We start from the raw sequence: 12,962 nt of genomic DNA, 5'->3' as shown, positions 1-12,962 counted from the left end.
ATCTTTAATTACTTACTATAATTTTTGAAAATGATGCGTTGAATGAGCCGAATAGTAATTTATTTGAACTTCAAGAAAACATGCAAATTAAACTTTGCGAACGAACTTTTAATGAACGAACACGATCTCTTTTGTTCATTTATCAGCCCTGGCCACATTGATTTTGTTGGAGATGAAGATAAGTTTAAGAGAATTGATTCACACTCCATTTTTTATTTTTTGTCATTCAGCAAATTAAAAATTCACGAACTTTTAATACTAAAAAAAAGAAGCAGAGTGAATATCAAAGGGAATGTGAAAATCTCAATACCCTAAGTTTAATTGCTCGCTCATATTTTCCGTGATAGAAAGGTTCATAAATAGATACTTTGGGAAACTAAATCTCCAACAAATTCTGCCAGATGAATAATTTCAAGACCTAGTCAAAAATACATGCCAAATTCTCTCTCCCAACCACCGATTCTGTATCCAAAAGCTTCCTATAATGAAGGTGAACCTCAGAAAGGAAAAAACCCAATTTAGATTTTTCCTAAATAGGAAAAAATGTTATTTAAATCACCTCTCGTTCCCAATTGAGCCCCTTCCTATTCAGACCCCTGGACAAAAACAGGGAGGCCCTTAGAGAGAGAGAGATAAATTGAAGGAGAAAGAGAGAGAGAAGAAGAAGGAGAAGAAAATTGCAAGCATGGCTTTAAGGGACTACCCCTCTTTCTCACTCCTCTTTGTGGCCACCGCCGCAGTCGTCCTCCTCTTCGCCGCCGGCGGAGCCGAAGCGCGGTTCAAGGGCATCAACCAATGGTGCAGGACCGCTGATTACAAGGCGCTCTGTACCCAAATGGTGAAGGGAGCAACAACCCAAAAAGGTGCCCTAGAAAATACTCTTTTTTTTATTTACATTTAGTAGGATCCATTGTTTGTTTTTTGAATACAAAATTTGACGGAAAATTTTATTGGGCTGACAATAATAAGTGTGTGAATATGTATTAAAAGGTATGTAAAGTACACAGAAATACGAATTTTTCTTTTCTTCTAGTGTGATTATCGTCAGTTCAATGGGCTGACAATAGCAAGAGCGAAATTTGACATCAAAATTTCTTGTTCTGACTTTTGTTTTAAAATTGAGGAGTTACTTTTTCATTAAATTTAGAAAAGATTATAGAATCAGTATTCTTTGTTAAGGTAGAAGTTAAAAGATCAAAACCAACATGTAGAGACACGAACATCATCACATAATAACATTCATGTGTCTCATCCGTCTCGCAATTGTTATGTCTTTCCAGTTTTGGAGTATATTTTCGTGAAAGTTTTATACAATTATAATTTGTTACTGGGATAGAATTTAAAGGTCAAAAACAACATATACAGACACGAACGTTACTTTAAGACAATGACTTTTCATGTCTATCGTTTGTCTTGGTTTTTTTTTTTTTTTTTCCTTTGCATGCATCTTGATACATCCATGTGAGAAGCTTATAGAATTATAACTGGAAATCTAATGTTATTTTTTTTTGGTAAATATGATAAATAAATAACACTTCTCCCAAATATATATATGGGAAACTAATGTCTATTATTTATTTATTTATTTATTAGACATGAGCCTGAAGCTCTCTAACATATGGGTCTTGAATATGGCAAAACACAAAGGATGCATGGTGGCTAGGGCTCTGGCCTGAAATTTTAAACAACTTTTCGTTAACCCCACCCAATTTTAAGTCAAGTCACAAGATTTTAGCTTTTGTCTGTGCAAAAGTCTTAACCGGATATTCGAGTCAGCTTGCACGCACCTTGACTAATTCCGGATCCTGAAGATAACTATCTAGCATAATTTTCAGTGACCCCAAGATTTGAAATGTTTGGCCACCGAGAGAATGAAACCTATGACCTTATGGAGAAGCAATTATGTAAATTCGTTTAGGTAAATTCTTTTTAGAATAAGCAAACATAAAGTACAAAATTCACATCAGCAGCAAACTTCTTCTAAAAAATCCTCAAACTTCTTCTCATGTTTAAACTAATTTCCTTGCCCAATTTTTCCCAACCAGACGCAATCGCAAACGCCGTCACGACAACGCTGGACGTGACACTTCGCATGGGCCCACTACTGGACGGCCTGGGCGCCGTCGAATCCAACCTCCCAAACGTCACAAAAGACGCCGTGGTCTCCACATGCCGCGACAGTTTCGGCAGCGCCACCGACAACCTAAAAGACGCCCTGCTCTACCTCCAGAAGATCGACGACCCGTACACCACCCTTGACCGCATCCAGACGGCGGAGACCAACTTGTACGGTTGCGCCGACGCCGTCACGCAGATGGGTGGCAGGTGGGTTAACACCCCGTTGGCCAGGGCTAGTAAGATTATTTTCAAGTTTGCTAGCAATTGTTTGGCTGTGGCGACCCAAATGTAGGGCACCAAAAAGGGAAACATAAGAAGAGGCCTAGGGTTATTATATTTGTAAGTACTGATTTGATTGATTTGGTGGTGAGGAAGGGGAAAGAATTCCATATATAAACTGGTTGTATTGGAGACATGCATGCTCTTTGTTCATTGGTGATCCTTAAGGGAAGTTCCTTATAGTTCTAAAGACGGCACTGTTTGGTTTGTGCTTTGAGAGAGGTTTTTAAAAGTAATGAATAGAGAAATAGATAAGAGAAAATTTATGTGAAGACCGTGTTCAAAGATTTTTGCGACTCCAAAACGAACAAGCTAGGTTGACCGTCATTGAAAGACCATCATTTTGAAAGTGTGAATTCAGAGATTAATTGTACATGCAAGTGGGTCCGAGCATACAATGTTATAAAAAAAACGACATCGTACGTATTTCGCAAGACAAATGTGTGGATGAGGCTAACTTTTTGGTACTCTCAAAATACTATGTAATGTAAATGGGCTCTGCTCTGATACTCGAGTACAAACTATATATCCAATATAAAAGTTCATGTATTAGGTGAAGACTGAAGCCGAAGATGTTCTAATATTATGTTAAATGATCTCTCATTCGAAACACCAAATATAAATTCACATAGTACTTTAATATGTTAAAACAAAGAATTTTCAAATAGATATAACTAGAATAACAAATAAATATGGCATAGACAACGTGTCATTTATATTTATTGTCATGGTTTTGCACTTCTCTTTTGTTATTATTTAAAATTCGGGGCGGTTCCGCGGACAACCAATTAAACACCTAAAAAAACACCTCAAATCTCAATCTCATAGTTCCCAATCAAATTTTTATGATCCGAACCGTTTAATGTGTACATTATGTGATTTTAAGGGTGCTTGCGAGAAATTAGCAAAACATATGACCGGAAAGTGCTTATTTTGAGCAGTTTTTAATTGAATCGTATAAATCTAAACTAAAAATTGCTCAAATCAAGCCTTTTTCAGTCAAATTTTTTGCTAATTTCTCGCGGATATTCTTAAAATCATGTTCTGATCACATTGAGCGGCTCAGATCATCAAAACTTGATCGGAAACTATGAGGTGTTTTTTAGGTGTCTAATTAGTTGTCCTTGGAACCGTCCCGTTTAAAATTATATCATACTTGTGATGATAAATAAGTAGAAGAAAATCAATGATAAAAAACTATCTATTCACTTGATTGTCGGAAGAACAAATCCCATTATTTTGGGGTCAATCTCATGCATATAAGCAGAAATGATAATAATATGTGCTCGTGCTTTACCTGCATGCATGTGCCGTGTGCTCCAAAATTACGACACAGATTGACACACTTAAGTACGTTCGTGTTATGCGTTGCCAACTTCTAAATGCGTCGTGTTCTTATAGGCTATAGCTCGGGCTGGTTTACACCTGTACTCATATTTGAGTGTGTTCCCATGGCGTACGTGGGTGTAGTTATAGGAGTGCAGGATCTAGGGATGCAATTTCTAGCTGGGCCAACCTACAAAGACAGAATGCAGATCTAGGGATGATTTTTTTGCTGGTCCAATCTACAAAGATAGTGTATAGATAGGGCTAGTATTTAGAGCCCACATATAAACTTTGGAGGGATGAATTGCAAATATGAAAATAGCTTTATCAAATTTTTTTGACTATACCTGTGAGTCTGTGATTGTCCAGATATAGATGGGAAAAGAGAGAGCGGGAGCCAAACCTATGAGTTGAGTCGTCCGAATGACAATTGAGAGTTGGGAGAATACGAAATGAGAGAACGGTATTGTTTACACTCGTTTTTGACACTAAATTTTCAGCTAGCGCTGGAGGACCATTTAACTATAACATTAATTAAATTAGGCCGATATTTACGAGTTTCTCGAGCTGAGAATTAATGGACCACATTAATTTTGTACCTTAGAACAAGGCCCAATTAATTAAAATCCACGAGGAGCAAAATGCACCGAATAATCTCCATTTGTCGGCCCATTTTAATTATATTTGATGGGCCATAAGATTATATATTTTTGAAAGGAAGAAGAAAACCAACTATTTTTGGACATGTGGCCCAAGGAAAGTTGTATTTAAACTTGTTTCAAGGGGCGCGTTTTAACTAAAGAATCTCGTGCCGAAATAACTTTGGGCATTTTACCTCTAGGTCAAGAAAATGAAAAATAATTTCCATCAGGTTTTTTTTAATTAATGAAACACTAAAATTCTATAAAAGTGTCTGAAATCCCAAACATTAAAAGTGCCTAATCTCTATGGCACCCAATGAAAATGCCTAAACTCTAGGGTACTTTATAAAAATGCCTAAACCCCTAGGGTACTCTATGAAAGTGCCTAAACCGCTAAAACCCTATAATAGGAAAGTGCACCCTAAAACCCTTGAGAAAATACTTAAACCTAAACTCTAGGGCTCTATAAAAGTGCCTAAACCAAAACTCTAGAGTGCGTACCCTAAAACCTAAAATCTTAAGGTACTTTAAAACCCTAGGGTACCCTAAGATTTTTGGGTACCCAAGGGTAATAAGATACCCACTAGGGTACCATAAAACCCTGATATACCCTAAAACCCTAGGGTGACACTTTCATTAATGGTAAATGTATTTTTGTAAAAGTGGACCTAGTGCTAATTAAATATTTCATCTCTACTTAATGGGAATTAAGTGTCAATTTTTTGTACTTAGAGGTAAAAAATTAATTTGACTTTGGAAGTACTTCTGAAGGAGATGAGTTGTGCATAAACTGACTTAAACACCCTATCGTCAAAGAAAAAAAACTTACGTTGCGGGCAGTTTTAGTCAGTTTATGCACAACTCATCTCCTTTAGAAGTACTTTCAAAGTCAAATTAATTTTTTAATGAACCTTAGGAAGATTATCTGCCAAACGAGCAAACCTCAGGGAGATAATCTGTACTTTGCCCAAAAAATAAAATTAGTGTTCGTTTGAGCTTGACTTGAACTTTTGGAATAACTTAACATGCAATCAATCTAAAACCATAAAAATCAAAGTCCAGCCCATTAGTATTTCCGCATAATCCCGAGTAGTTGGCCAGAGATTTAAAGGTTTGTTCGCTCTTATGTTTCAACTTTCAAACATTTTTTAGGTGCTGTTAATTCTTCTGGGGCCATTTTATACGAGACTTTGCACCTTTAATTAGTCCTCTGTTGATGGACGATAGGATTACTTTTTGAAGAATAAGTTAATGTGCACATACGTAAAATAACCTCATGAACAGCTGGAATTGCTATTGATTGGGAAAAAAACACCTGGAATTGTTACAAATAGAAAGGATAAATCGACTATATTCTCTTGGAGCCACTTCACCCCACACGTAAACATGTGAAAGGGCCATGGAAAGGGCTGTAGAGATTAGTACGTTCGAGGTGAGCATGAATGTAAGCTAGCCTGAAACACCCTCTGCATTACTAAAAAAAAAAAAGCCCAATTGTGAAAGAACTGGTTGCGGATCAAAAAAAAAGAAAAAGAACTGGTTGAAAATCTACAGCCTCTCGATGAAAAGTTCCATAAACTACAAGAAAAATTAAAGGCCTATTGATTGAGACAAATTTGGCAGGACACATGAGAGTTCCATTGACAGCCTACGTGGGACTATATACGGTCAAAAAATGCCAGCCATTAAAGCAAAAACTGCTCTTATTGGATTCGTGTGGCATCTCACATCGAAAATGATGCACCCACCGAGGCTCCCCCACCGCACCGCCTACCGCACGCACGCCGGGTTCACTCCGGCTACCGGACGGCCGATCCGAGCCGTCCAAAAATTCAAAAAAAAAAAAACCAAGTGGGCCTACGCGAGAGTCAACGGCATCCGATGTGTGTAGGTGCTCGATCCGAACTTCCATTTTTAACGTCTTAGATCATCTGATTTTTGGAAGTTCGGATCGAGGACCTACATACGTCGGATGCCGTTGATTCCAATGTCAGCCCACTCGGTTTTTTTTTTAGAATTTTTGGACGGCTCGGATCGGCCGTCCGGTGGCCGGAGTGGACCCGGCGTGCGTGCAGTGGGCGATGCAGTGGGGGAGCCGCGGTGGGTGTATCATCTTCCCATCTCACATATAGAGACGGAAATGTGCCTAAAAAGTGCAAAGATGTGACAAAAATTGGCTTGTAACTTTTTTAAGTATTGAATTTCGTTCTGAAAGTTATTCAATGATCGGCTAAATAAAATATCCAATGAACTCAAAATTTAGTTGATGTCGGTCAGAAGTGAATCTACGTACAACTGTATATGTCAAGGAGACCTTTACTAAAACAAGCATCAAATTTCGAATGGTAAATTATGTTGAAGTGGACTTGTTTAACAAGTTAGGTTAACACATGCGTCGACCATGACTAAAATCAATCGTTCTCGTAATTGTCATTGTCACTTGAAATGGAACACTAATAATCGCTGTTAAGACAATTTAGCCCAGGAAAAAAAATCTCGATCCCGGGATGTTGCCAAGTAGGTATTTGGCATATTCGGACCGTCTATTTCAATAATTAATGGTCCGGATTGAAAACAAACTCTTTATTTATAATTCGAACCGCTGAAAACACTTTTGAACGATTCGGATGATGCATAATGCATCTGCTTGGTAGAGACCACTTGGCAGCATCCCGAACTCAAAAAGTCCCACTTGCGTGAAAGAAATCATGATCGAAGCATGCAACAAAAAATGAACATCAAATCAAGCATTGGACTATTCGTGAAAATGTCCTCCATCCCAAGGGCATTAATCAACCAACAATTTAAATATCGATCCGCTATTCATTCGTACGTGGACTCCACTTTAATTTCCTTGTGAAAAATGTACTCTCTCCTTCTCAAACATATGGGTCTTGAATAGGGCAAACACAAGGCTAGGGCTCTGGCCTGAAATTTTAAACAACTTTTCGTTATCCCCACCCAATTTTAAGTCAAGTCACAAGATTTTAGCTTTTGTCTGTGCAAAAGTCTTAACCGGATATACGAGTCAGCTTGCACGCACTTTAACTAATTTCGGGTCTTGAAGATAACTATCGAGCATAACCCCCAGTGAGCCCAAAATTTGAAATGTTTGGCCACCGAGAGAATGGAACCTATGACTTTATGGAGAAGCAATTATGTAAATTCGTTTAGGTAAACTCTTTTTAGAATTAGCAAACATAAAGTACAAAATTCACATCAGCAGCAAACTTCTTCTCAAAAATCCTCAAACTTCTTCTCATGTTTAAACTTTCTTGCTTAGTAGAAATTCTGATGCTCCCTTAACTAATTTCCGTGCCCAATTTTTCCCAACCAGACGCAATCGCAAACGCCGTCATGACAACACTGGACTTGACACTTCGCATGGGCCCACTACTAGACGGCCTGGGCGCCGTCGAATCCAACCTCCCGAACGTCACAAAAGACTCCGTGGTCTCCACGTGCCGCGACAGATTCGGCAGCGCCACCGACAACCTAAAAGACGCCCTGCTCTACCTCCAGAAGATCGACAACCCGTACACCACCCTCGACCGCATCCAGACGGCGGAGACCAACTTGTACAGTTGCGCGGACGCCGTCACGCAGATGGGTGGCAGGTGGGTTAACACACCGTTGGCCAGGGCTAGTAAGATTATTTTCAAGTTTACTAGCAATTGTTTGGCCGTGGCGACCCAAATGTAGGGCACCAAAAAGGGAAACATAAGAAGAGGCCTAGGGTTATTATATTTGTAAGTACTGATTTGATTGATTTGTTGGTGAGGAAGGGGAAAGAATTCCATATATAAACTGGTTGTATTGGGGACATGTATGCACTTTGTTCATTGGTGATGCTTAAGGGAAGTTCCTTATAGTTCTAAAGACGGCATTGTTTGGTTTGTGTTTTGAGAAAGGTTTTTAAAAATAATGAATAGAGAAAGATAAATAGAAAAAATTTATTGAAGACCGTGCCCAGAGATGTTGCCCAGAGATATTGCGACTCCAAAACGAACAAGCTAGATTGACCATCATTGAAAGACTATCATTTTGAAAGTGTGAATTCAGAGATTAATTGTACATGCAAGTTGGTCCGAGTATACAGTGTTATAAAAAGCGACATCGTACGTATTTCACAAGAAAAATGTGTGGATGAGGCTAACCTTTTTGGTACTCTCAAAATACTATGTAATGTAACATGGGCTTTGCTTTGATATCGAGTACAAATTATATATCCAATATAGAAGTTCATGTATTAGGTGAAGACTGAAGTCGAAGATGTTCTAATATTTATGTTAAATGATCTCTCATTTGAAACACCAAATATAAATTCACATAGTACTTTAATAAGTTAAAACAAAGAATTTTCAAATAGATATAACTAGAATAACAAATAAATATGACATAGACAACGGGTCATTTTATGTATATATTGTCATGGTTTTGCACTTCTCTTTTGTTATTATTTAAAATTATATCATACTTGTGGTAATAAATACAGTAAGTAGAAGAAAATCAATGATAAAAAAACTATCTATTCACTTGATTGTCGGAAGAACAAAGCCCATTTTTTTTTCCCGGTCAATCTCATGTTTATAAGCATAAATGATAATATGCGCTCATGCTTTATCTGCATGCATGTGCCGTGTGCTCCAAAATTATGAAGCAGATCGGCACATTTAAGCACCCGTGTTATACCGTGTCAACTTCTAAATGTGTCGTACGTGCTTTTATAGGCTATAGCCCGGGCCAGTTTACACCTCTACTCATATTTGAGTGTGCATGTTCCCATGGCGTGGGTGTATAGTTATATATAGGTGTATAGTTATATATTATATATAGGAATGACATGGCGTGGGTGTATAGTTATATATAGGAATGCAGATCTAGGGATGCAATCTCTTGCTGGGCCAACCTACGATGATAGGTTGCAGTTCTAGGGATGAATATTTGGCTGGTCCAACCTACAAAGATAGTATAGATTATAGTTCTGAATACCGTTTCAGACAGGATACTGGTTTTTCTACTGGTACGGTACGTACCGGTATCAGTCAGATACCGGGTACCGTTTCGAATTTACCGCAACTACAATATATATAATAATTATAATTCAAAAAATTCTCCCATACCATGCAATTTATCATAAAACACATATGTATTTGCCTTTTGTCCCACATTGCCTTGTTACAAAACTCTTTTCCATCTTAAATGACTTTGCACACTAGTGAACTTGTGAATGAAGATCCAAGAAGAGGTCTCGCGCGCTCAGGAAAATGGGCCGTGGCCAAAGGCAATTTGGAAAAACTGATTCGGAAACCAATTAACCGGGTGCGCGTCACGGGTCATTCGCGCGCAAGGGGGGTGCAAATCCGGAATTTGAGCCTGAATGTACACAGATTTTAATGTACACAACAATTATCCGAATGTAGGACCAAATTGTAGTACAGATTGCACCCCGCACTTCACGCCAATTCAGTCATCCGTCTCGGCAATGGATAGCTCAGATTTTCATCCGAATAATGGACGATTAGGATTTGTAGGAGCTCAAATTAAATCTAAGCCGTCCACACTGAGATGGACGGTCAGATCAACCGTACTACAGTGTGACCAGTGCACTACAGCCCCTACCATTCTCAGTTGTTACGAGTTACATGGAATTTTTATACTTAGTAGATCCATTTGACACTTCAAGTGACTTTCATTTGGTAAAAACAAAAACACTACCTCAACTGTTGGACCTTGATTACCTGCGTGTCTGTGACTGTCCAGATATTGATGGAAAATGAGAGAGCGGGAGCCATACCTATGAGCTGTGAGTTGTCCGAATGACAATTGAGAGTTGGGAGAGGAGGAAATGAGAACGGTGTTGTTTACCCCCGTTGGACTGATATTGGACTGATATTTATGCTTCTTTCGGGTTAAAAATTAGGGGTTCTGACTGGCCGACCCCGTTTTGTCAAGGGATTTCTGTCCAAGTCCACCGTTTGTCAAACACATTTCGTATAAATCCTGTTTCAAGTAAACTACCGAAACTAACCACACCCCTTTGTCGCTCGTACGCGTCTTCTGTTCTCCGTTCGCATTCTTCTTCCAATCTTTTCACCTTCAATTCCAACAACCTATACATCACAACTTCAGATCTCAAAAAAGAACTCATGATCTCGAATTATTCTATTAATTCGAATAATTTTTACTCGATCAAGATGTCATGCCGTCATGCCGCTCTACCTGGGCGACTCGGAGCTTCTTCAACTCGTCAACCAAGGCATTGCCGACGGAGGAGATCGTCGTATCGACGTTCGTTCCTTTTTTATTTCATTCCTTCTGCACAGGTGACTTCTTCCTTCTCACAAGCCCTTTCATAGCCATGGCTCGCCGTCGCTCAATGGAAGATAGGATTATGACGAAATGCCCACGGCCACATCTGAAAGTTCTTCGGCCTTGCCTCCAATCGATTTGCAGGAGAAGACGCAGAAGAAGACGAGGAATCTGTTTGGAATTTGGCGATCGGAAGGCCGGGCGGAAGGCCTTGGGTACAATTTGATGGAAAAAGAATTCACACTCGTGTGACTTCTCGTAAATTCTTTTTGTTTCTTTTTAAAAGTCAGTTTGTTTTTTAATTTGAATGTTATGCTTTTGCTTGAATTACAAATTTTGTAAGTTGTTAATTAAAACATGAGTGAATTCTTTATTTGAAGATGTGAATTATGTCCCAAAATACATAATTCACACGTCTCAAAATACAGAATTCACACTTTTAAAAATATAGAATCTGCAAATGGTGTAAATTATGGGGGTGAATTATGAAAAGGTGTATGAATTTTGTGGGTGTGAATTTTGCAAAAGTGTAAATTTGTAGACCGGGCTATTTTGATTGTGAATTGTATGTGTGAAATCTTAATTTGGGAATGTGAAAAGTATAGATGGGATATGAATTCTGTCTTTTTTAAGGTGTGAATTATTTATTTGGGTGTGAATTGTATCGCTTTTCAAAGGTGTGAATTCTGAGAGTGTGAATAATGCAAAAGGCTGTGAATTCTAGGGGTATAAATTCTACAAAAGGGTATGAATTCTTGCAAAGGGGCGTGAATTTTGCAAAGTGACGTGAATTCAGGGGTGTGAATTCTTGCGAATGAGTGTGAATTCTGGAGGTGTGAATTCTCGGTGGTGTGAATTCTTGGGGGTGTGAATTCTTGAGAGAGGTATGAATTCTTGAGAGATGTGTGAATTCTTAGGGTGTAAAAAGTTACAAGGGCACAAATGTAAAAGCATCTCTAGATAGGGGCCACACAGAATACACACTACAAAAAGAGGTTTGGAAGGAACCCCAACAAAAAAACAGGACCAGCTGGTAATTTTCCGTAAAAAGGGTAAATTGAGTAGGAGGACATACTATAAGATTTTTTACTATAATAAGAACATAAATATTTTCTCTTAAAGTCTAAAGGACATTCTGTCCAGAATTTACAAAAAAAAACCCCTACATCACGCGAGCCCAAAAATTACAAAAACAAACACGTGAGCTCACTGTCCTCCAAACTTCACCGTACGCCAAACGTCTGTGGAAACGAGAAGGGAGAGAAAGAATCGACAAAGAATCAGCAGATCGTTTTCATTTCGATCGATCGATCACTAATGGAACGTCCGGTGAGTTAATCGACCTTGTTTTTACTTCTCATCCTCTTGATCAAGTTCATCATTGTCTTCTTCATCTTAAGGTTTTATGTCTGTATCTGAATGCATGTTCTCGTTTTCATTTCTCATCGTCATGGTTGAGTTCATCATCGTTGTTGTTAAGTTCATTATTGTCTTCTCCATCGCCTTCTAACTTAGGGTTTCATGTCTGTATCTGAATGCATATTGGTAAATCTGTTCGATTTGGTACATCTGTTTCTTGAGTTCATCATCGTTATTGTTGAGTTCATTATGAACGAGTTGGTACATCTGTTTGTTTTGTGCTGGTATCTGTTTGCTTTTTGACATTATTTTGGTACATCTATTTTGTAGTTTGGAACAATATAGGTCTGTTTGTAGGTCTGTATCTGTTAGTACACTTGGTACATCTATTGTTGTTGTTTGGTATACTAACTGTCTTCTATGTATATCGTTGTGCCTGTATTAGCGTATTTTGTAAGTTTTTAGTTTCTTTTGAGAACCTTCTTTCAGAGTTTATGTTCACCAAGTCATGGATCCTAAAGAACGAAGTGCAAACTAATATGTCTTCGATATCCTACTTATTACCCTTTTGGTAATCATTACTGCCTGTAGTTTGGAACAATGTAGGTTTGTTTGTAGGTCTGTATCTGTTTGTACACTTGGTATATCTGTGTTAAGCATGTTTTGTACATCTGTTCGGTAATTTTTGTAGTTTGAAACAATGTAGGTCTGTTTTAGGTCTATATCTGTTAGTACAGTTGGTATATCTCTTTTTAAGCATATTTGGTATATCTATTTGGTAGTTTGGATCCATGTAGGTTTCCCTTCAAATGCTGCAAGCAGTAAGAGCGATAACCAGTTGGGAAAACTGTAGGCACATACTTTACAAGACCAGAGTGACGATCCGTAAAGAACGTAAGAGGCCGAGAACACGTAATAACTGTCGAC

The 12,962-nt window shown here is 38.3% G+C and overlaps 1 protein-coding gene across 1 annotated transcript; it reads left to right on the top strand.

Annotated features, from left to right (window-relative positions):
* Positions 1–553: 553 nt before the first annotated feature.
* LOC131310215 (uncharacterized) lies at positions 554–2,421 on the top strand. Its single transcript, XM_058337122.1, has 2 exons — positions 554–863; positions 2,046–2,421. The coding sequence occupies exons 1-2, from the start codon at positions 686–688 to the stop codon at positions 2,408–2,410; spliced, it is 543 nt and encodes a 180-aa protein (XP_058193105.1). The 5' UTR covers positions 554–685; the 3' UTR covers positions 2,411–2,421.
* The last annotated feature ends 10,541 nt before the right edge of the window (positions 2,422–12,962 follow it).

Source organism: Rhododendron vialii, chromosome 12a (assembly GCF_030253575.1).
Source record: "Rhododendron vialii isolate Sample 1 chromosome 12a, ASM3025357v1".
Lineage (NCBI taxonomy): Eukaryota > Viridiplantae > Streptophyta > Magnoliopsida > Ericales > Ericaceae > Rhododendron > Rhododendron vialii.
This window is presented reverse-complemented; position numbering and strand designations above follow the sequence as displayed.

Coding starts and splice junctions, on each gene's coding strand:
- LOC131310215 (XM_058337122.1), top strand. CDS start 686: ATGGCTTTAAGGGACTACCCCTCTTTCTCACTCCTCTTTGTGGCCACC. Junction 864..2,045: donor GGGAGCAACAACCCAAAAAG/GTGCCCTAGAAA, acceptor TTTCCCAACCAG/ACGCAATCGCAAACGCCGTC.